The 22619-nt window shown below is 39.4% G+C and overlaps 1 protein-coding gene and 1 non-coding gene across 2 annotated transcripts; one reads left to right on the top strand and one right to left on the bottom strand.

Annotated features, from left to right (window-relative positions):
• Positions 1–7640: 7640 nt before the first annotated feature.
• Positions 7641–14852, top strand: LOC141595305 (uncharacterized). Its single transcript, XM_074415271.1, has 3 exons — positions 7641–9104; positions 14401–14610; positions 14811–14852. The coding sequence occupies exons 1-3, from the start codon at positions 7641–7643 to the stop codon at positions 14850–14852; spliced, it is 1716 nt and encodes a 571-aa protein (XP_074271372.1).
• LOC141597953 (small nucleolar RNA R71) lies at positions 12279–12385 on the bottom strand. The gene has a single exon (XR_012523160.1). It is a non-coding gene; the product is annotated as a small nucleolar RNA R71 (small nucleolar RNA).
• Positions 14853–22619: the final 7767 nt, after the last annotated feature.

Genomic DNA, 22619 nt, shown 5'->3' with positions numbered 1-22619 from the left:
CAATTAAATAACCAATGGACTCAAGGAAATATTTTATTTATTTAAATATAGGCCGGATAAAATTAACGGGAATAATGAATTTAACAGAAAAAAATAGAGGAATTAGTAAAAGAAACAATAGTAACTACAAGAGTAGTGAAAGTAATGATATTAAGAAAGAATGTCGTGAAAGTAATAATATTAATAGCGGGGTAGTGAACGTGTCTCATAATTTGAAAATAAATTTTACATTTCATCATAATTACAAGATATGCCGTAGAAAAATATATTACAAATAGTAAACGTGTGAGTTAGACAACTCCAACATAGTTTATTTCATTGAAAATAAAATTTAACGATAAATAGAGGTAGCCCGGGCGAAGCTGGGCACCAAACCTAGTACTATTAAAAGGTAAAACAAAAAAGTCCATTTGACGATATAAAATAGGAAAAATTGACAAGAATAATCCGACCTTTTGTCTCTCTTCCAAAAACAGTCCCACCTTTCATTAATCTCTTAACAAGCTGACCTTTATACCCCATCTTTTTTAAATGAGTCTTATTACCGGTTACTTGGTTAACTAGTAATTTTATTTATTTTTTGCACTTTTTCCCCATAATTCAGCCATTTTCACCCTCATACGGTCATACCCCCAATCCCCATCATTTACCAGCCATTATTTTTATTTTCTAACTCCTTCATCACCATTACCACTACTTATCCCTCTTGATCATGGCGTTTTCACCATTGCATCACTCCACACCAACATAAGACCACAATTGAAAGAGCATATTATGAATAATTAAATCAAGTAGTCTTTCTTCAACATATGCACAGTCGACCATCTTTTCACCAATATCCCGCTTCCAAGTCACCGCCTTCACTTAATAACACCTATACAAAAATTAATTCCCTCGACATTATAGACTCAACCAGACGAGGCATCTTTCATTTGAGCACCGTCACCAAACAGAGTATGGACATATGGGTATGCTATCTTGCTCGATCTACTAGTCGTGGGATCAACTACTTCTCACAAGCAATAAGGAGTTGGAAATGGTAATGGAAAGAGGATGTTAACAATAAAAAATCGTGAAATACACCACATTTTTTCAATGAGTGCAATACACCATATTCTAACCATTATCCGCCTCCCAATTCACCGCCATCAGTCGACACTATAAAAAACTCGATTCCCTTGACATAACGGATGTTGCGTCATTCATTGTATTAATGTTATAATACTATGGAAATTAAAATGGAGATTATTTTTTGCTCTTCCAAAGCTCGATTCTAGTGTGGCGTTGACAGGACGTGAGGCTTGAACATGGTCCATGGAGATTTGATGGTGTGAAAATGGTGGGTTAGTTGAGGTAGAAAAATAGAGGATGATTAAACAGGGAAGAGGGAGTGAATAATACTCACTTGACCTTATATTGTAGGTAGCATTTTTACACGACTCGTTTTAAGAAGACATGATATAAAGGTGAGACTATTTTGAGATTAATGATAGGTGGGAATGTTTTCGGAAGAGAGGTAAAAGGTCGGATTATTCCTATCAATTATTCCTATAAAATACACAATTTTGTTTGGAAGAACTCTCTCCGTGAATTGTGCTCGCTCAATTAACACACATAAAATTAAAATAACCCTTAATTAAATAATTAATTGAATTGTATGATTCAACTTCTAAACGCTTAATTCAACCCGCCACTTCCGTTCCCCTTTCATGCGTCTCTTCAATTCCAACAACTTAAACATGGTTCTTCCTAGTTCCCCACTTCATCTTCCTTACTATAAACTGAATATCTCTTACATTAATTGAGGTAAACAATTATGGAGTACATAATTATGTAAAACGTTCCAGTGCTACTATATCATTCCTCTTCGAACGCCCTATATTAGTACGAAGTATATTGTTGTGGGATTTATTGTTACCGCCCTATTTTCTAAGGTGAGTTTTATTATGTTTTTGCATTTTTTATTTAATTGATTTGATTATAATTTTTTTGGACCATAGATTTGATTATAAATTGATTGAAGCGGGCTTTAGCGGTCTGTTCCGACTATGATCCATACATTTGCGTTAAATTAGTCTTTTATTTTACAGTTTTAACTTTTGACTAGCCTTTGAAGAGTACTAAAGTGGGTATCGTTCTTATATTTATGATTCGTTTGATTTGCAGGGTTGTTTCGGCTATAGTCTTGAGTAGTGCACCACTGCACCATTAGTTCATTTATTATATGGCCGCGCAGGTGAATTTTTTTATTTTCAATTGTAGGGCAGTGATTTGTAGGCCGTATAATTAGTATTCCCGCTTAACGGTCAACCCGTTATTGATGTATTAGTATAACTTTGTATTATTATGGAATTACTAACATCCTCGAAGGTTGTAACATGGTATTTTCATTATTCAGTGATGTCATTATATCTTTACTACTTATGAGACTTGAGAGTACCAATTTACAATATTTACATTCTACTAATACATTTTTTTATCTTTTTTTGCAGAAAAATTGTTCAGGATTGTCTAACTACGACCCTTATGTACGCTGTATATATTCGTTAACAATGAGGAAGCACAGCAAGATAAAGTCAATACTCATTATCAACATGAGGTAAAATTCGCAGTAATTTTTAAATATTATTCGTACGTATTGTATTCGCAGGTTATAAGATTGTTGCGTGGAGTATATTATGTTATTGCGACACTTTTATGGGCTCGCTTATCCATGTCCAGCTCGATCAGTTGACCCTTAAACATTGATAATAACCGTTGATACTCATGTATGCCAAAAACATGACGAATTTCTTATAATAGTGTATACAAAACCGTGTCCCGCACTTCGACCTAAATTAATCCGAGTAACATATAGTGTATATATCATTGGATTTCTTTGTTGTTTTGTGGAGTTCAAGTGTATATTATTATTGTTTGCAAGTTTGAGGAGTACATATAATGTGTTTACAAGGATTGACATGGGGAGGGAGAAGAGGAATCGAAAATTTCAGAGTAATATTTATGGTTTAAGAAAAGTTACATAACTTTATCGAGTAATATCCCTTACTCCATATGGGGTATGATATGATTGAAGGACTAATGAGTTGGTGGGATATAAGGTTAAGCAATTTATCTATCTATATCAATGTATCATATTCTCTCTTATTTTTAAACTAAGTTAGGAAAAAGGTAAAAACTTACATAGTACTTCAATGTTATGATCGATGTGATAACAGAAAAGTGGTTATCTAGATTTCATCATTTACATATTGCCGACAGGCGGCTTTACATCTAAATCAGTATTGGCCACCCTCATAATTTCCCTCAGAAACTTAAATCTAACCATAGAATAATTATATATCCATTAACATTCTCTTTGTAATTTGGTTACAGGTTGATATTGAAAGAAATCCATAGCAAGGGAATAACGACTCACTTTTGAAATGCATGTTAAAACTCTCACAAGAGTATTTCAATCATATGCCTTTACAATCTTTGCTTTCGCTGACGATTTACTAACAAAGCTATAAATTAGGTTCAACAAGCTCTTTGAGACTATTTGATATACACAAGATTGTCTTTCTAATTTGGGCTCTTGGGGGATATTATACCCCATTCACGAACTTCATATGTTGTGAAGCTGGCCACAATTCTTCATGGAATTAGGGTAAAGGGAAATTGCTTTTTGTCGACCTATCGCATTTTGTATGTGAAAAACAGTTTAATTGACCTCCAAGGGTATGCTTACACTTTAGCTCTCAAGTCTCAAGTGTTACTAAGCAAATTGGACTTTTTAAGTTCATTTTTTTATACTGACAACAATTACTCAAGTAATGTGAAAATGCTGTTATCAAATACTCCAAAAAATACCAAAATTGTAGACTTATAACGGACCCGTGATTTTCACGGGTGTTAAAACTAGTTATTAAATAATAATAATAATAAATAATAATATCTATAATTATAATTATAATTATAATAATCTTTCCCACCCACCCATATAAGTTAATCATCCGTCCTCTTACTCGATTTTAAATGAATTGAGGTTTTAATTGATGTATCATTATATCTTACTGGTGTATCATCAAGATTAAGAATGCCACTGCATTCCCTAGTAGGGGTGCTAACGAGACGAGTCGAGCCCGAACTTGTCTTTCCCCGGCTGTATTTTGAGAAGTAAAAAGATGACCGACCAACATGTTGTTGGTCACTTCGTGTATTTTGAGAAGTAAAGGTCAATAGTATGGTTTATTCTAGAATAAAATGAAGTTGTGATTAATATGAGAAAACCACATATAATTCGGATTATTTCTGTAAAATCCCTTTAAACACTCAAATATTAGAAAAATAAAAATGATTAAAATAATGTCGAGCAAAGATAGAGTGATAGACTATGGATGACTACAAAAGATTCAAACACACCCTAAAAGATCACAAAAGTTTGGGAAGAAGAAAATTATAAATCTTTAAGGCCATAAAAGTTTAACTTTTATAAATCTAATTTTATGCAACAATACCAAGACATGATTTTTAACGTAACAATTTAGGTTTTTTACCACCTCTGCTAAAACACATAAGACTATGTAATTACCGTGCATCGCACGAGCATGAGATCTAGTTAATTAGAAACATGACTTATATAGTTACATAACGGAAAATAGAAATCTCAATGATAAACATTAAGCCGAGACGGAATACCCTTTTCCCAGCCCCAGGCCCCTAGTAGCATAATTTACTCTCCCTAAGAAAATTCATAACTAGGGTCTAGGGGAGTAAGGTGATGCTATACTAAATCGGCAAACGGGACAACGATGTGATTGAGAAGAAGTTTTTAACCACTTGACAATACATTGATCATGAAATAAGTGGTTGCACGGCATGGATGTTACTATTACGGGCTGCTTCTTAGCCAAATACGGCAGGCAAATTGAAAAGGCGTGGTTGCCTGTTACCTTTACGCCTGTTTGCTCAGCCAAATTTTCTAGGCATATTGAACAACAATACTCTTCAGCATCCTCGTATTCAACCCTTCTCCTCATTAACTCCGTGATACATGGATCTTTTCCACGCCTAACAAACCGCGACAAAGCTTCACGTTGTCTGTACAGGTAAAGTTTGACATTAAACCAGAAAAAAGATCCATGTAGGAAGCTATCGTAGACAAGATCACTGTGATGAATATTAAACGACAAAGCTTCACATAGTCTATCATAGAGTGTATCATGGTACACTACAACCTTGTAAATATTAACTGTTAGCATTGTTGGCCGTGGGTTCGAGTCAATGTACGATTTGAGCCTTGAAATCACTTCTTCGGCCAAGTCGTTCCCAAGATCTACTTGAGAGGTTATTAGGCAATCCTTGATGGATTCCCATCTACCGCTATCGTCAGGTATGATATTTAGCCTCGGAGAAGAAACAAAGTGTGACAACTTGTTCTTGTAAGTAAAGGACAATATTTTCCGGCGTTCAACCTGACGAACATAGACAATGGCGCGAAAATCAGGCACAGACAAGTAGCGACTACAGTCCCTATACTCATCGACAATTTTGATTTCCGTTAGCAAACTGCATTCGTCAGATCTACGATATTGCATCGATGCAGGATTTGACATTGAATTTTTAAATTATTTTTTTATGTTTGGGATGTAATTAGTTTCAAGGTTCAGAATAAAGATAAAGGTTAAATTGATTTTAAGAGTTAATCATGGTAATTATAATAGTTTCTTTCTTTCTTGGGTTCCACCTAGATAAGGTGTAGCTGTGTTGTAGCCGTAGTAGGAAATTAAGAATTCTACCACCGCACTTCAAAAAAAAAAAAGAATTCTACCTCATCTAAAATTGTTAACTTTCTTTAAAATAATTGAGCATACTATCGGTATTTAGAACTGTGTTAACCTTTCTAGCCATATGCTGTATTTTTGGTCTGTTACCAGCAAATCTCGGTGCTCTCAGGTTCGCTTCTGTATAATTGATATCTTCATTTATCCAATACATGTGTTGTACGAGGACACCGATTTTGGTTACCTACCTAAAACATGTTCAATTTTGCATCATATACCATTTTCATATTGTGATAGGTGTATATATCTTTAGTTTCACAATTTGAATATAGACAGTCTCTCCTAAAACGAGGATGTGTGTATGTAGACATGTTTTCGGTTTATATATTGTTCAAAAACTGAAATAATGAGATCTTGTCCAATAAATTTCTCAACCTGTCACAAACTTCATGTTGTATGCGGTTTCAGTTTATGTGGCCAAGTGCAGCCCGATTTAGTCCTTAACTCCGTATACCTTGAATTAAATGCACCTAACAATAAGAGCAGACCTAGGGTGTGGGCTACTGGTCGAACACAATCTAGCACAGGCGGAGTCCACACCTACAATGACGGAATTGTAAGGATTCCTACAAATGGTAGTAATTGTAAGATCCTTGCCCAAAAAGTCAGGAGAAAGAAACTGGGATTTCATTTCAATGTACAGAAACTGTCAGGCAAGTTAAATGGACATATGTGTTAACTGCAGGATATATCGAATCGGAATTAAAGAACTCCAAAACTCAATTACTTTACCAGTTAAGCTACTACCAAGTTCCAACTGTTTATCAATGAATTTCTACTCTATATAAAACTTGGGCTCTGCAGTAAATAACCAACAGAACTTAAAAATACTGTTTTGCATTACAAAAAGGCATGGCACCGAATTGACGCCTTCTCATTTACAGATACGATACTGGATCTGCACTGCAATAGAATGGATCTGCCTCTAATTCACCAGTTAAAAGCGGCGATTATACTGGCATAACTATACAAATAGAATAGAACCAAAACTATGTACATGATAGAATATTAGTAAATAATGTAAATTATTTAGTTTCCTAATTATTAGTTTGTAATTAGTCGCTAATATTCGGTTACCTATTTTGTAGCTTAACCTAAGTGTATTTAACCAGAACGATTAATTCAATGAAGGACACCGATTAATCTCTTTCATGGTATCAGGAATTCTATTCTGCATATCGCTTCCGCTCTTCTTCTTCTTCTTCTTCTTCTTCTTCTCAGGGGCGTCTTAAAACAAATGGAGGCCCAGTGCGACACAGGAAAATGAGGCCCTAAATATGAATGCACAAGTCTATTATAGTTCGATGTTTGTATTGAATTTCATTTATATAAGCTTGTAATCCGATGACTAAAAGCGGAGGCCCAGTTCCCACGCCCGTGATCGCCCGTGGCCTTAGACACCCCTGCTTCTTCTTCTTCTTCTTCTTCTTCTTCTTCTTCTTCTTCTTCTTCTTCGTTAATTAAGCCAGCCGCCTCTCTCGACCTCTCGTCAAACCAGACCTCACGTCGCTCATGGCTCCTGGCAAATCAACGTTTCACCCGGCTTTCGCCGTCACCAACATTTCCAACCATATCTCGGTCAAATTAGGGTTGGATAATGACCAATATCCATTGTGGGTTGCTCACATTTAAACCACGCAAAATCTCACCGCGTGCTTCACCATATCATCACGCCGAAATCCGGCGGTTCAAGGCTCCGTAACGGATGATGAGAAGGAACAATGGGACACCCTCGATGCAACGGTCCTTCAAAGGGATTTACTCTACCATATCCACCGATCTCTTGAAATCGTCATCGAATCCGATTCCACCGCCATGGATACATGGAATCGTATCGTGACATTTTTCAAGACAACAAAAATTCGCGCGATCACTCTCGAGCAAGAGTTCTCTCACGTTGAGATGTCGGATTTTTCCTCGGTTTCGGCGTATTGTCAACGCCTCAAATCTTTATCGGATCAATTAAAGAATGTGGGTGCTCCGGTTTCTAATAGTCGATTGGTTCTCCAATTGGTTTCCGGACTCACAGAGGCTTATCAAAATGTCGGATCGATTATTCGTCAACGTAACCCGCTTCCCCAATTTTATCAAGCAAGATCAATGCTTACTTTGGAGGAGGTAAGTTTCGCGAAACAGGCCGCTACTGGTAGCGCGGCCATGTATGTAAAGAACTCGGCTGATAGCGATGGCGGCGGCTCGGCTAGGAATTCGAGCAACAATAACGGTAAGGGTACTCGTAGCAACGGAAATGGTAAGAAGAAGGGTAAAGGTGGTAAAGGAAAATCTCAAACTCCGGCCTCCGCGCCTATCACGGCGTCTGCTTCTTCTCCCGCTCCTGCTCCGACAGCGCAGGCACCGTGGCCTCAGGGATATGGGCCATGGCAGTGGCCCTCCTCTCCATGGGGTTACCCGCCTTGCCCGTATCCTGCTGGTCCTTGGGCGAGACCACCTGGTTCGGATCGTGGTGGTCATTCGGGTATTTTGGGTCCGAGACCGGCTTGGGCATACACGGCTGAGGGACCTCCGTCTCATACGGATATTGCTGCTGCGATGTATACTTTGGGTCTGGGTCCACCGGAGCCTTGGGTAATGGACACTGGCGCTACTTCACATATAACATCGGACCAAGGTAAACTCTCGTCTTTTGTAAATTCGAGCATTCCAAATGGCATTATTGTCGGAAATGGCCATTCCATTCCAATTAAAGGGTACAGTCAGTCCAAAATTCCCAAACCCCATCCCCCTTTTGTTCTTAAAAACGTTCTTTATTCTCCACATTTAGTCAAAAACTTAATTTCGGTTCGAAAATTCACTACTGATAATCACGTCACTATTGAATTTGATCCCTTTGGTTTTTGTGTGAAGGATATACGGACGGGGACACAACTCATGAGGTGTAATAGTCAGGGCCACCTTTATCCCATTTCGAGCACCAACACGACACCGCCCTCGTCAAATTTTGCTGGTCTCGCTGCATCGTCTCTTTGGCATGATCGTTTAGGTCATCCCGGGAATTCTACTATTTCTTGTCTTAGGAAAAATAAATTGATTGATTGTAATTTGTCTCGCAAGTTATTTTGCCAGTCTTGTCCGCTTGGTAAACATATTCGTCTTCCTTTTGCTATGTCAAACTCTAGTACTTGCATGCCATTTGATATTATTCATTGTGATCTTTGGACCTCACCTGTCTTAAGTTCCGTTGGCCATAAATATTACCTATTAATTTTAGATGATTATAGTAATTTTTTATGGACTTTTCCGATAGCAAAGAAAAGTCATGTAAACGCTAGACTCACGCATTTTCACGCCTTTATACAAACTCAATTTGAACGTAAAATAAAATCGATTCAATGTGACAACGGAACGGAATTTGTTACTGGCATTTTTAAAACGTTTTGTGCTACTCACGGCCTCGTTTTTCGCCTGTCTTGCCCGCATACTTCGTCACAGAATGGCAAAGCTGAACCCAAAATACGTTCCACTAATAACATGATTCGAACACTTTTATTTCACGCGTCTATCCCAGTTAAGTATTGGCATTATGCACTTGATATGGCTACCTATTTGACAAATATATTACCAAGTAAACCAATTTCTTTTGACACTCCACTACGGGTTCTATATCATCGACCTCCGATATATAGTCACCTCCGAGTTTTCGGTTGTTTATGTTACCCACTTATTCCCTCCACCACTATACATAAACTACAACCGCGCTCGACACCGTGTGTTTTCTTAGGCTATCCAAATAATCACCGTGGTTACATATGTCTTGACATCGCTTCTAGTAAAGTTTTTATTAGTCGACATGTATTATTCGATGAGCATAATTTTCCTTTCACTAAATTGTGTTCTAATGACATTTCCACTTACAATTTTTTGGATACTGGTTTGTCACCTTATGTTCTTGATCATTTAGTTGACTCACCACCATCCCCCACGACACACACAACTCCCCCACCAGTCAGCCCCCCTCCCACGGCGTCTGACCCCTCTCCCCACCATGCTCAGCCCATGGCTACTGCTTCGTCGCCAGGCCCTGCCTCCACCTCGACCAGCGCTACACAGCCCGGTCCCACGGCAGGCCAATCGACTAGCACCATAGCCTCTGCTTCGGTACCTGGTTCCGCCACTCCTAAGGCTAGCTCCGCTACGCCTGGTCCCACGGCACGTCCACCTCCGAGTACCAAAGCAACAACAAGGGGTGATCACGGTATATATGATGCGTGTCTTTTATATGATGTTTTACCTCCTATTTTCCACGCATTTCAGAGCTCATTCATGTAATTTATGCTACATTTCTCCCTATTTCCGTCTACTTCCGTATTTTTGTACATTATTGCAGAAATGTGAAGAATTCAGCGGAAATTGAGCTAAATCCGTCCCCGAGTATCCTGCATTGCATTTGACGTGAAGAATTCACTTAAGGAACAAGCTTGGTGCGCATTCCAAGGCCCAAAAGACAAATCCACGAGATTATTAGAAGTCAAATAGCAGCTAAAGCAGTCGATCGACCACTAACTTCAGTCGATCGACCAACTTGCGGGTTCCAGAAGCTACTGTACACTGCTACTCAGTCGATCGACCACCACTCTTAGTCGATCGACCAAGACGCTATTCCAGACGAGAATTAAAAGATCGAGATTTAGCAAGCCCATGATACATTAGGTTTTGGAATAATAGTTACGTATATTTCCTATATAACGTAACTTAGTTTTTGAGAATAATTATCTAGCTTTTACCTAGTTTACATTCAGTTTTAGTTTATCGAATAATTAGGGTTTGGAATATTGGTTTGCATCAGATTTTCGTTCGTACTTCTAATCATTCCGTTACAATCCCTCTACAATTTCGGTATTCCTTCTGTTCAATTTCAGTTTATCTTTATCGCATTAATAGTATATAAATTGTTAAGTTAGTCTCCCGAAACCATTATCATCGTTTATGTTAATTGTTTATTTCATTAATTCAAGCATGAATTCTTCTGTTTATTTCGTTGATTTTATTGTTGCCTTTAATTTCAGTATGAGTAGCTAAATTGCTTGTGCTAGGATGTAGGGGAATTATAGTGTAGGCGGCAATAGAATGAACACGGCCTGAATCGCGTGTCGATCGATCGATCGCCATATACTGGTCGATCGACTGACCACGTGAGGTTTACCCTCGTTTTAATTGATTTAAATGTTGTGTTTGGCGAATCGAATGCATGCAACTAGTTGAATGCTTAATATATGACTGACCCATTAGATCGAGAGATAGGGACAGTTGTTAGATCACCAATTAAAATGACTAAACTTTGCTGAGATCGAAAGATAGGTAAAGTTTAGACCGTTAGTCACTTTTCAGGACGAAAGTTAGTATTAGTGATATTAGGGACTTATAGCGAGATCGAAAGATGCTATTTGTAAAAAGTGGACCGAGAGGACCTTTTTATTTCCCGCCTCATGTGTTTGATTTAGACCTGTTTAGTATGCTGCTGCCGAAACTATAACGAACCGACCATCCTAGTACCCTTCTTTTATCTGTTTAATCCGTTTATTTAGTTTTTTGTCTTTATTTGCTATTAGCTATAGACCAAATCAACTCAAAACCCCCACTTTATTGTTACCTTAGACCGAAAGTAAACAACTAGAAATTACGTCTGCCTCTCTGTGGTTCGACCCGACTGCCGCTAGCTATAGTTGTAGTTGGAGATTATAAATTTATTTTTGACACCTCACGACGGGTATCAAATTTTGGCGCCGTTGCCGGGGAGGCAATAGTTCTAATTTTTAGTTGTTTTATTTTAGTCTTTCTTTAGTTTAAGGGACTTCTGTTCCTTAAACTCTTCTTACATTCTACCTGTAGTTTCCTCTTATGCGCAGGTCACAGGGTGGTGAACTACTACCATTCAATCCAGAGATTGAGAGAACCTTGCGCGCAAAGAGGAGATTGTTTCAAGACCAACAGCTAGAGGAAGAGTCTGGTTCCCATTCTAGCTTTTACGAGAACGAGTTGTTTGAGGAAGATCCACCTTCCTCTCCAGTTTCTACTTCATCAGCTGAGACAGTCACTTCTCCAGACTTTCTAGAAATGGCTGAGGAAGCAACCATTGCCAGTCACTCAGAGCCGACAGCTGCGAATCTCTACAAAGGATTCGAACTACCAGAGGAGGCAAGAAAATTCGAGCCAAAGCCTTCCTATATCAATTTGGTTGAGAGGAACCAATTCGGAGGAGCTGCAACTGAAGATGCAGCCAAGCACATGGAAATATTCATTGATTATTGCAGTTCCATGTCCCCACCAGCCGGCGTGACCTCAGACCAGGTAAAGGAGACCATGTTTATATTCTCTCTTCGAGATGCTGCGAGGGAATGGTATAGAGACCTGGATCGAGCTGCTCAGGGGATCACCGATTGGAATTCTTTAGCCCTGACATTCTACAAAAAGTATTTTTCAGCCTCGAAGACGAATGCCATTAGAGCTCAGATCACGAGTTTTAAACAAGGACCTGATGAGAACTTCCATGAAGCATGGGTCCGATTTAAGAAGTCAGTGCGAACCATTCCGCACCACGGGTTCGAAAAATGGAGCTTGTGCAATCGGTTCTATAACGGGTCAGTATGATGATCGAGAGGGCTATTTTGGATCTTTGCAACCAATGGCCGTTTTGATTGAGAATATGGGAGAGACTAAGGGGTGGAAGATCATCGATGACTTAGCCACCCATAAAAGTCCGAGTATGGGAATTCCCGAGGAAATCAAAGGAGAGCTGCTTGAATCTTCTTCGTAGGCTGCGTTAGAGGCTCTCACGGCGAGGTTTGATAAATATGAGTTGGGAGGAGTCTCAAAAGGAGGGATGTATCAAGTGAACGCTGTTTCAGACGGTCCTTTCGTCTGTAGAAGATGTGGAGCTGAGGGACATGTTTCAGAAAACTGCAGTGCTCCATTTGAGTCTTGTGCTGCCTTTCAACATTATAGGCAGACAAACACGTACTATGAGCCGAATGTCCATCCAAACTTGAGTTGGAGGAGCCAAAATGTCCTGAATCCGACTCAACCTCCACAGCAGCAGCAACAGCAGCCCTATGTGCCCCCACATAAACAACAATATCAAAAACCTCCATATGTTCCTCAACAGCAGCAACAATCCCAAGGTTCTGATTTTACCGAGTTGAAGAACTTATTGCTGAAGGAGTCCCAAGCTAGAGAGGCCGGGATGAAGATGCTTGAGAGCCAAATTGCTCAATTGGCTAGCAAAAACACAACTCGAGCTCCGGGACACTTACCGACTTAAACTGATCAAAAGGAGACCTTAAATGCCATCACTTTGAGGAGTGGGACTGCCCTGGAGGGGCCTGCTATGGTCGAGGATGTACCTGAAAAAAATGAGTCGGTACCGAGTCAAAACAAAGCTGGAACGAGCAAAGGATAGAAAAAGGCGTCTACCAGGTATATCAGTCGATCGACTGACATACCCGGTCGATCGACTGAAGTGCGACAACCAGAAGCTACTGTTCCTGTACAAGTCAGTCGATCGACTGACATCACCGGTCGATCGACTGGGATTACTGCTGAGAGTGATTCTTTTCGTCCTCCAATGCCCGATAACTTGAGGGATCATTTGTTTCGAGGTACGACAGTCTCGAAAATATTGGGGACAGACCCGAGTGCTGATGGGTCAGTCCCGGTTCCGAAGTTCGACCCAATGTCGGTTAATGGCTCACATTTGAGACGGTCTGAAGAGGGGTCAAGCTTTAACAAGGAAAAGGTTGTGGACTTTCAGCCTAAGTCCACAGATGCCGGCATGCAAGATTTAGAGGAGAGGGCTAAGCTTCTTCTTACAGCCCCATATCCAAAAAGATTAGTACCGACGAAGGAACAGGTATCTTTTAATAAGTTTGAAAAAGTTATCCGTAGCTTGAATGTACAAGTTCCTTTTCTCGAGTTAGTAAATCAAGTGCCCGCTTATACTAAATTTATGAAACAACTTTTGTCGAAAAAGCGGTCACTTGAAACTGTGCATACTGTCGCACTTACTAAAGAGTCGTGTTCTTATCTAACTCACACTGCACCCCACAAACTAGAGGACCCAGGTAGCTTCTCCGTTCCTTGTAGCATAGGTACCTTTTCTATCGAAAAGGCATTATGTGACTTAGGAGCCAGTATAAGTGTAATGTCCTTGAGTCTAGCTAGGAAGCTTAAGATGACTAGGTTTGCAGTGACCGATATGACAGTACAGATGGCTGATCGTTCCACGGTCCAGCCAATAGGAGTCTTAGAGGACATTCCTGTCCAAATAGGGAAGTTTTTCTTCCCTGTTGACTTCGTTGTACTTGATATGCCTGAGGATGCCCACATACCCATCATTCTAGGTAGGCCATTACTGCACACTGCTGGTGCAGTCATAGATGTTGGGTTAGGAACCTTGACCTTCAAAGTTGGGAAGCATTCCATCGTTTTTGCCCAACCTGCTAAGAAGAAGGATCCAATGTGGCCCGTGACTTGTAATACGGTTTCTGAAAAGAAATCGTACTTTGTGCTTCCCGATATGCCTGTCTCTATTACTACTTCTGTTATAACACCTCCGCCCCAGATTGGGAGCAAAAAAGAGGAAGATTCTGTTGTTTTAGACATTGCAGGAGCTGGTTTGGGGAAGGGAGAGCCACTTGTTGCTCCAGCTGCGAAGGAGCAAATCGTTTCAAGGGGTGGTCTTGGATGCCTTAGCTATGGTACCGATGAGGAGCTTGAAGATGAGCCGGTCAAACTAACGGAGTCCGACTTGGAATTTGATGAGCCGGAGGAGGTCATTGATTGGGGAGATGACGAAGCTATTGATCCGTTGAGCCAAACGGATGCTGAAGTTAAGAAGGGTGCAGCTGATAAGATGAGCATCGTTGAGGCTACCTCTAGTAGCCAGAAGCCAATGAAGTAGGCCATACCGTGGCCGTTCTTGATCAACTACTAGTTGATCGCAACCATTACAAACATTTTTATTGGTTTTAGACACTTTTTATTGCTTTTGTGTGCGCGAGACTTCGCATTTAATTTTGTTGCTGAGGATTTTTTTAAGCACTTTAGACTTTGCTTTGGGTTTGGCGCAATTTTGGGCGCGTATTATTGTGCATTTGCAGGTTTTTAGACCCCATTAGCTCAAGTTATTGAGCAAATACGAAGAAATAAGAAGTTACAGCAGTAATTTCAGTCGATCGACTGGCACCATTGGTCGATCGACTGATCTGCAGTTTTCAGGAGCCACTGTTCACGTTCACCTGGTCGATCGACTGGGCTATGTGGTCGATCGACCGCTGTCGCTGCTGTACTTGTTCACGACCTCTCTCCTGCTATGTTTGGTCGATTTCCGGAATTGGGGGAGTTTTCTACTCCACTTTATCTCCCGTCATTATTTATTTCTTCTATTTTTCTCAATTATGCACATAAATATTGCTTCAAACTTGTTTTCTCGATTTTATGCGTGGTTTGTGATTGTCTTTTCGGTCCTTATTGGTAGCATCTGCTGCTCTAAAAACCTCCTAGCTCACGCCGGTTTGGGAGGTTTCCTTTCTTTGCGCTTATAGTCTTGTGAGTTCCCGATTTCCACTTCTTGTCATTTTTATTTATTTAACGCAAATTCCCATTTCTCTTTTCTTCATTACATGATTTTGCACAATGGGGACATTGTGCGATTTGGTTTGGGGAAGGGTTTTGCGTCGCATTTCATTTGCTTGCATTCACGTTTACATTTTGTCTTGCATTGTTGTTTATTTCTTTATATATACCCAAAAATTCAAAAAAAAATTGAAAAATTTCAAAAATTTCAAAAAATGCACGTTTATTTTAGCTTATAGGTCGAGTCGGAACGGTAGTATTTCCATGATGACATTGCATTTGCATCTGTTTTGCCTAAGCCTTGCTAATTAACATGTTATGAGTAGAATCATATGCATATCTACGAGTTTTCGTTAATTATTTGCTAAACTTTAAACTTGACTTAGATTTTTGGCAACCTACTTATATTTTCTGAGTTTTAGAGCCTACAACTGGTGACATTCATGACCAGTTTATCTAGGAATGTGAGTAGTACTCCTTATGAGACATGTTTCCTTAATTTGCATAATTATGAACTTGATCTACTTAATACCTGTATGCATTCGGTTTGTGGTTTGTTGACACATGTGGTAGAGGTTTCCCTTTATTCATTTTGCCCATAAGCCCCTCACTGCCAAAAATAGTCTTTTTGTCCCATTACTACATCGTACATATAGCCTGCCCTTGTCAAGCTAGTAGTTTTTGGGATTGTCACTACGTTTTTGGTGGTATTTGCTCGATTGAGATGTTGTTGAGAGAATGAAAAGAAAGGAAAGAAAGGAAAAAGAATTGGAAAGAAGTTGAAAAAATAAGAAAGAAAAAAAAAGATCCGAAAAAGAGAAAAAGTATTCTGTACTGTTCAAGGCAGTCGATCGACTGCCCATTTAGGTCGATCGACTGGTGTTCGAAAGAAAGAGAAAAATCAATTTGCATAATTCAAGCCTTTATCTTATGGCGATTTTTGCTCCCATGTTGCATTAGTATCTTATGGGGAGTTGGTTGATTACTATTATTTTGGAGATTGTGAGTTTTGTGCTTGCTTTAGCACCGCTTTGATTGATTTTGAGCAAGAAGTTGGATGTTGCCATATGGTTTCGTTTGGGTACTAGCTTGATCACCTGTACCTCCACTTTTCCATAAATGTTTTGCCTCTTCTTACCCATACCTCACATATCCCATATATACCTCGGCATGTGTCATGGTCATATGTTGGTTGGAATGCGTATGTACGGTTATAGAGAGTACTTTCATATTTTATTGCAGGCATGTTCTTATAGGTCGTAGTTAGGTGAGCGTCACTACAAAATGAATTCTTTCTATCCTATTATATATTCACCTATGCTTATGTGTGATATGAGCGACCCGTGAGAGTCCAATTTGATAAGTCTCTATGGTTGACGGTTCAGCAGTTTTTAACGACTTCATAATTCGTTTGCATGATTCACATTGCTAATTGATTGTTGTTTGTGCATTAAATTGGTTTAGGCTTTACATATTGCAATTCGCTCTAAGATTGAACTCGTTCCATTAGGTCATTAGATCGAGTCTTGTTCTTGCTTGGGGACAAGCAAGGGTTTGGTTTGGGGAAGTTTGATGCGTGTCTTTTATATGATGTTTTACCTCCTATTTTCCACGCATTTCAGAGCTCATTCATGTAGTTTATGCTACATTTCTCCCTATTTCCGTCTACTTCCGTATTTTTGTACATTATTGCAGAAATGTGAAGAATTCAGCGGAAATTGAGCTAAATCCGTCCCCGAGTATCCTGCATTGCATTTGACGTGAAGAATTCACTTAAGAAACGAGCTTGGTGCGCATTCCAAGGCCCAAAAGACAAATCCACGAGATTATTAGAAGTCAAATAGCAGCTAAAGCAGTCGATCGACCACTACCTTCAGTCGATCGACCAACTTGCGGGTTCCAGAAGCTACTGTACACTGCTACTCAGTCGATCGACCACCACTCTTAGTCGATCGACCAAGACGCTATTCCAGACGAGAATTAAAAGATCGAGATTTAGCAAGCCCATGATACATTAGGTTTTGGAATAATAGTTACGTATATTTCCTATATAACGTAACTTAGTTTTTGAGAATAATTATCTAGCTTTTACCTAGTTTACATTCAGTTTTAGTTTATCGAATAATTAGGGTTTGGAATATTGGTTTGCATCAGATTTTCGTTCGTACTTCTAATCATTCCGTTACAATCCCTCTGCAATTTCGGTATTCCTTCTGTTCAATTTCAGTTTATCTTTATCGCATTAATAGTATAGAAATTGTTAAGTTAGTCTCCTGAAACCATTATCATCGTTTATGTTAATTGTTTATTTCATTAATTCAAGCATGAATTCTTCTGTTTATTTCGTTGATTTTATTGTTGCCTTTAATTTCAGTATGAGTAGCTAAATTGCTTGTGCTAGGATGTAGGGGAATTATAGTGTAGGCGGCAATAGAATGAACACGGCCTGAATCGCGTGTCAGTCGATCGACTGCCATACCTGGTCGATCGACTGACCACGTGAGGTTTACCCTCGTTTTAATTGATTTAAATGTTGTGTTTGGCGAATCGAATGCATGCGACTAGTTGAATGCTTAATATTTGACTGACCCATTAGATCGAGTGATAGGGACAGTTATTAGATCACCAATTAAAATGACTAAACTTTGCTGAGATCGAAAGATAGGTAAAGTTTAGACCGTTAGTCACTTTTCAGGACGAAAGTTAGTATTAGTGATATTAGGGACTTATAGCGAGATCGAAAGATGCTATTTGTAAAGAGTGGACCGAGATGACCTTTTTATTTCCCGCCTCATGTGTTTGATTTAGACCTGTTTAGTATGCTGCTGCCGAAACTATAACGAACCGACCATCCTAGTACCCTTCTTTTATCTGTTTAATCCGTTTATTTAGTTTTTTGTCTTTATTTGCTATTAGCTATAGACCAAATCAACTCAAAACCCCCACTTTATTGTTACCTTAGACCGAAAGTAAACAACTAGAAATTACGTCTGCCTCTCTGTGGTTCGACCCGACTGCCGCTAGCTATAGTTGTAGTTGGAGATTATAAATTTATTTTTGACACCTCACGACGGGTATCAATATACAAACCCAACCCAAAATATTTCAAACCTAAACCATCCCAAAATTTGAGTCACACAGTTGCAATTTCACCGGTTCCCCGCGACCCTGTGTCCGCCCTTCGTGACCCTAATTGGAAAATGGCTATGGATGACGAATATAATGCTCTTATTGACAATAAGACTTGGGTCTTGGTTCCACGTCCTGCGAATACTAATATTATACGTTCTATGTGGATTTTTCGTCATAAGTTTCATTCTGATGGCTCTTTTGAAAGGTATAAGGCTCGTCTTGTAGGTGACGGGAAAAAGCAGCAAATTGGAGTTGATTGCGGTGAGACTTTTAGTCCGGTTGTCAAACCCGCGACCATACGCACCGTGTTGTCCATTGCGGTTTCCAAGTCTTGGGCTGTTCATCAACTAGACGTAAAGAATGCTTTTCTACATGGTACTCTAAATGAAACGGTTTACATGCATCAACCCACTGGTTATCGTGACAATACTCGTCCTCATCATGTGTGTCTTTTGCAAAAGTCGCTTTATGGTCTAAAACAGGCACCGCGTGCTTGGTATAAACGGTTTGCTGACTATGTTTCCCGCCTTGGTTTCTCTCATAGCAAAGTGGATCACTCCCTATTTATTCTTCGACAAGGTACACAATTGGCTTATTTTTTACTCTATGTTGACGATATCATCTTAACATGCTCTTCCGAGTCTCTACGTAAGTCGATTATGGGTAGCCTCACTGGAGAATTTGCAATGAAAGATCTTGGGTGCTTAAGTTACTTTTTGGGAATATCAGTTAAGTCCGTCAAAGATGGCCTGTTTCTCTCGCAAAATAAATATGCCGAGGAGATTATTGAGCGGGCTGGTATGGCGGCCTGTAAACCAGCAGCGACTCCCGTCGACACGAAGCCCAAACTCAGCGCTTCTTCGTCCACTCCCTATGCTGATCCGACACATTACCGTAGTCTTGCCGGCGCTCTTCAGGACCTCACATTTACTAGACCCGACATTTCTTACGCGGTTCAACAAGTTTGTCTTTTTATGCATAATCCGATGGAAGATCACATGAGTGCTTTGAAACGGGTCATTCGGTATGTACAGGGGTCCCTTGAACGCGGCATTTGGATTCGAAATTCTGCCCCGTCTCATTTAACCGCCTATACCGATGCAGATTGGGGCGGGTGTCCTGACACGCGGCGGTCTACGTCCGACTACTGCGTATACCTTGGCGATAACTTGATTTCTTGGGCCTCGAAAAGACAGCCTACCTTATCTAAGTCTAGTGCCGAGGCTGAGTATCGTGGTGTTGCAAATGTTGTATCGGAATCGTGTTGGCTGCGGAATCTTTTGGTCGAGCTCCACGTTCCTATGAACAAGGCTACACTTGTTTATTGTGATAATGTGTCTGCGATTTACTTATCCGGTAATCCTGTTCAACATCAACGCACTAAACACATTGAGATGGACATATATTTTGTCCGTGAAAAGGTGGAGCGTGGTGAAGTTCGCGTTCGTCATATTCCATCTCGTTATCAGATTGCGGATATTTTCACTAAAGGTTTACCATTGGTTCTTTTTGAAGATTTTTGTGACAGTCTCAACGTTCGGTTACCTTCCGTTTCGACTGCGGGGGTGTGATAGAATATTAGTAAATAATGTAAATTATTTAGTTTCCTAATTATTAGTTTGTAACTAGTCGCTAATTTTCGGTTACCTATTTTGTAGCTTAACCTAGCGTAACCTAAGTGTATTTAACCAGAACGATTAATTCAATGAAGGACACCGATTAATCTCTTTCAGTACATCTTAATGACTTGCAAGTTCGAATGAAGTTACTGAGTTACATAGTTAGCAATCTTAGCATGTCTGTGTATCAATCAAGTATCTCCCCTTCTTCCAAAACGACGGCTTGAATAAACAGATCGTCATCTTCTTCATAACCTAATTGGTACTTGATAGGCTCGTATTTCTACTATATATTTAGCAAATTTTAAGTACAATAAAGCGACATTGGGATGCTGTTTTATATGATTTACGTCACTGTTGCCGTTTTTCGAGTGTCGGGGTAATAATGGAGTTTTGAGCAATGACCAGAAGCAAAGACATGTCTTGAAGTCTACCATGATACAAACATCTACAAGCAAGAAGGAAGACTAGCTATGAAGAAGTGAAAGGATGAAGCAATTGAAGATTTGAAGCTTCGTTTGCACAAGGATCGACTTCAAATGAGTATATCTTGAGTTCTAGAGCTCGTATCTATGCAAGGCCAAGTGGAGGTGAAAGCTTATGTTTTTAGCTTTCCAACGATAGGTCACTAGCCTCATTTGGCCAAGTAAAGAGAGAGATATGACTTTTTGGAAAATGCAGTCCAGCGCACTGGGCGCACCGTGCGCCTTACCTGGGTATTATGCGTTTTGATTACGGGCTTCCATCCAACTTAAGCCCATCATTTCCTCTTTAACCTAGGACTATATATAGGTGAATGCATTAGGGATTCACTATCTTATGCTTTATCTCATGCCACTTTTAATTAATCAAGTTGTAATTTGGGAATATTTTCATCTTTTTGAATTGGGTTTAGATCTAAGCATGGAGAACTAATCTCCCTTTCTTAATCCGACTCAAAGGCTTAATCTTTGGTTGTAAGACTCCTTAATCTTTCCTTAATTATTATTATTGTTCTTAATCTCTTGTGTTTAATTGCTTAGATTTGGAATCCTTGTTAGATTATTGTGATTAAGTGTGATTTCCTTGTTACATAATCTTTCCAAATTCCTTAATTTATATGTTGTTGGGTTTATTAAGTGTGATTTCCTTGTAATCCCATGTTGCAACAACTTGTTATTAGACTAATGAATGTGATTTCTTCTTGGTTTAATCAACATTAGAGAGATTAAGTTGTGATTGCTCATTAATTGTGATTTCATTGTGAGTAATTACACCTATTAGATTCCTATTGCTTCATCTTCTTGTTAATTAATCTATGTGTGTGATTTCCACTAGAGGAGTTGATAAGTTGGGTCAATTATTAAGTGTGATTTCCTTGTGATTGACTTCTAATTGAGGGAATTTGGAGATTTAATCTCACTAATAGGACAATAATATTAATTAGAAGGATTGATTGAGTGGTTTTATAAACTAAAGTGCCTAACTTTGGGTCGGATTAAGTCTCTCTCAAATTGATTAATTTCCATCCTAAAACTCACTTGTTTGATTACTTGTTGCTTACTCTTGTTTGAATTTCCTTTAATTGTCCTTGAAAACTCAACCAAATACCCCCCCTTTTTTACATATTTGTTGTTACTTTGTCACAATTGTTCTAATTGCTCTTTTAATTTCACTATTGCAAAACCCATCTTCTCTTGGGTTCGATCCCTTGCTTACCACTTTACTAGTTTAGAATTAGTATTAATTAGTACGTATTGTGGTTATAAATTGTTAATTTGGCCGTCTTGTATTGCGACGTTTTAGGGGTGTCAAATTTTGGCGCCGTTGCCGGGGAAGGTAACGGTTTTGCTAGTGTTTTTATTTTTGTTTTAGGATAGTTGTGTTAGTTAATCTTTGTTTCTTGTTGATAGTGTCTTGTTAATCACTTGTGTGAACTTTTTGATTGTGTGCTCTTGTGTAGAGTTGTTTATGGTCAATACTAGGAATTCAAGTGAACCACTTTTTCCATTCAATCCGGAAATTCAAAGATCACTTGCTTGGATAGGAGGAGGTATTAGAAGAGGCACCCCGGTTATTGAAGAGGTTAACCCCGTTACTCAACAAGACCAAGAGGAAGAGAACACCCTTTCCTTTGAATCTGAACCCATACCCATTCAAATCATCATGGGTGATCGTGAGGACGAACAACCACACGGAAATGGTGAGAGAGAGAACCCAACAAGGCCTAGAACCATTAAAGAACTTACCGCCCCGGATCTCACACAAGCGCCCTTGTGTATCTCCTTTCCGGCCTTGGCGGAAAATGCCACCTTTGAATTAAAGTCCGGGCTCATTCACCAATTGCCCCAATTCCATGGACTTAGCACGGAGGATCCTAATAAGCATCTCAACCAATTCCATGTGGTTTGCTCAAGTATGAAGCCTAATGGGGTTACCGACGAGCAACTTCAACAAAGGGCCTTCCCTTTCTCAC

This window comes from Silene latifolia, chromosome 8 (assembly GCF_048544455.1).
Source record: "Silene latifolia isolate original U9 population chromosome 8, ASM4854445v1, whole genome shotgun sequence".
Lineage (NCBI taxonomy): Eukaryota > Viridiplantae > Streptophyta > Magnoliopsida > Caryophyllales > Caryophyllaceae > Silene > Silene latifolia.
Note: the sequence above shows the minus strand (reverse complement) of the source record. Positions and strands in the feature narration are given on the sequence as shown.

Coding starts and splice junctions, on each gene's coding strand:
- LOC141595305 (XM_074415271.1), top strand. CDS start 7,641: ATGGATACATGGAATCGTATCGTGACATTTTTCAAGACAACAAAAATT. Junction 9,105..14,400: donor CGATAGCAAAGAAAAGTCAT/GTAAACGCTAGA, acceptor CCTCCGCCCCAG/ATTGGGAGCAAAAAAGAGGA. Junction 14,611..14,810: donor AATTTGATGAGCCGGAGGAG/GTCATTGATTGG, acceptor TATTGGTTTTAG/ACACTTTTTATTGCTTTTGT.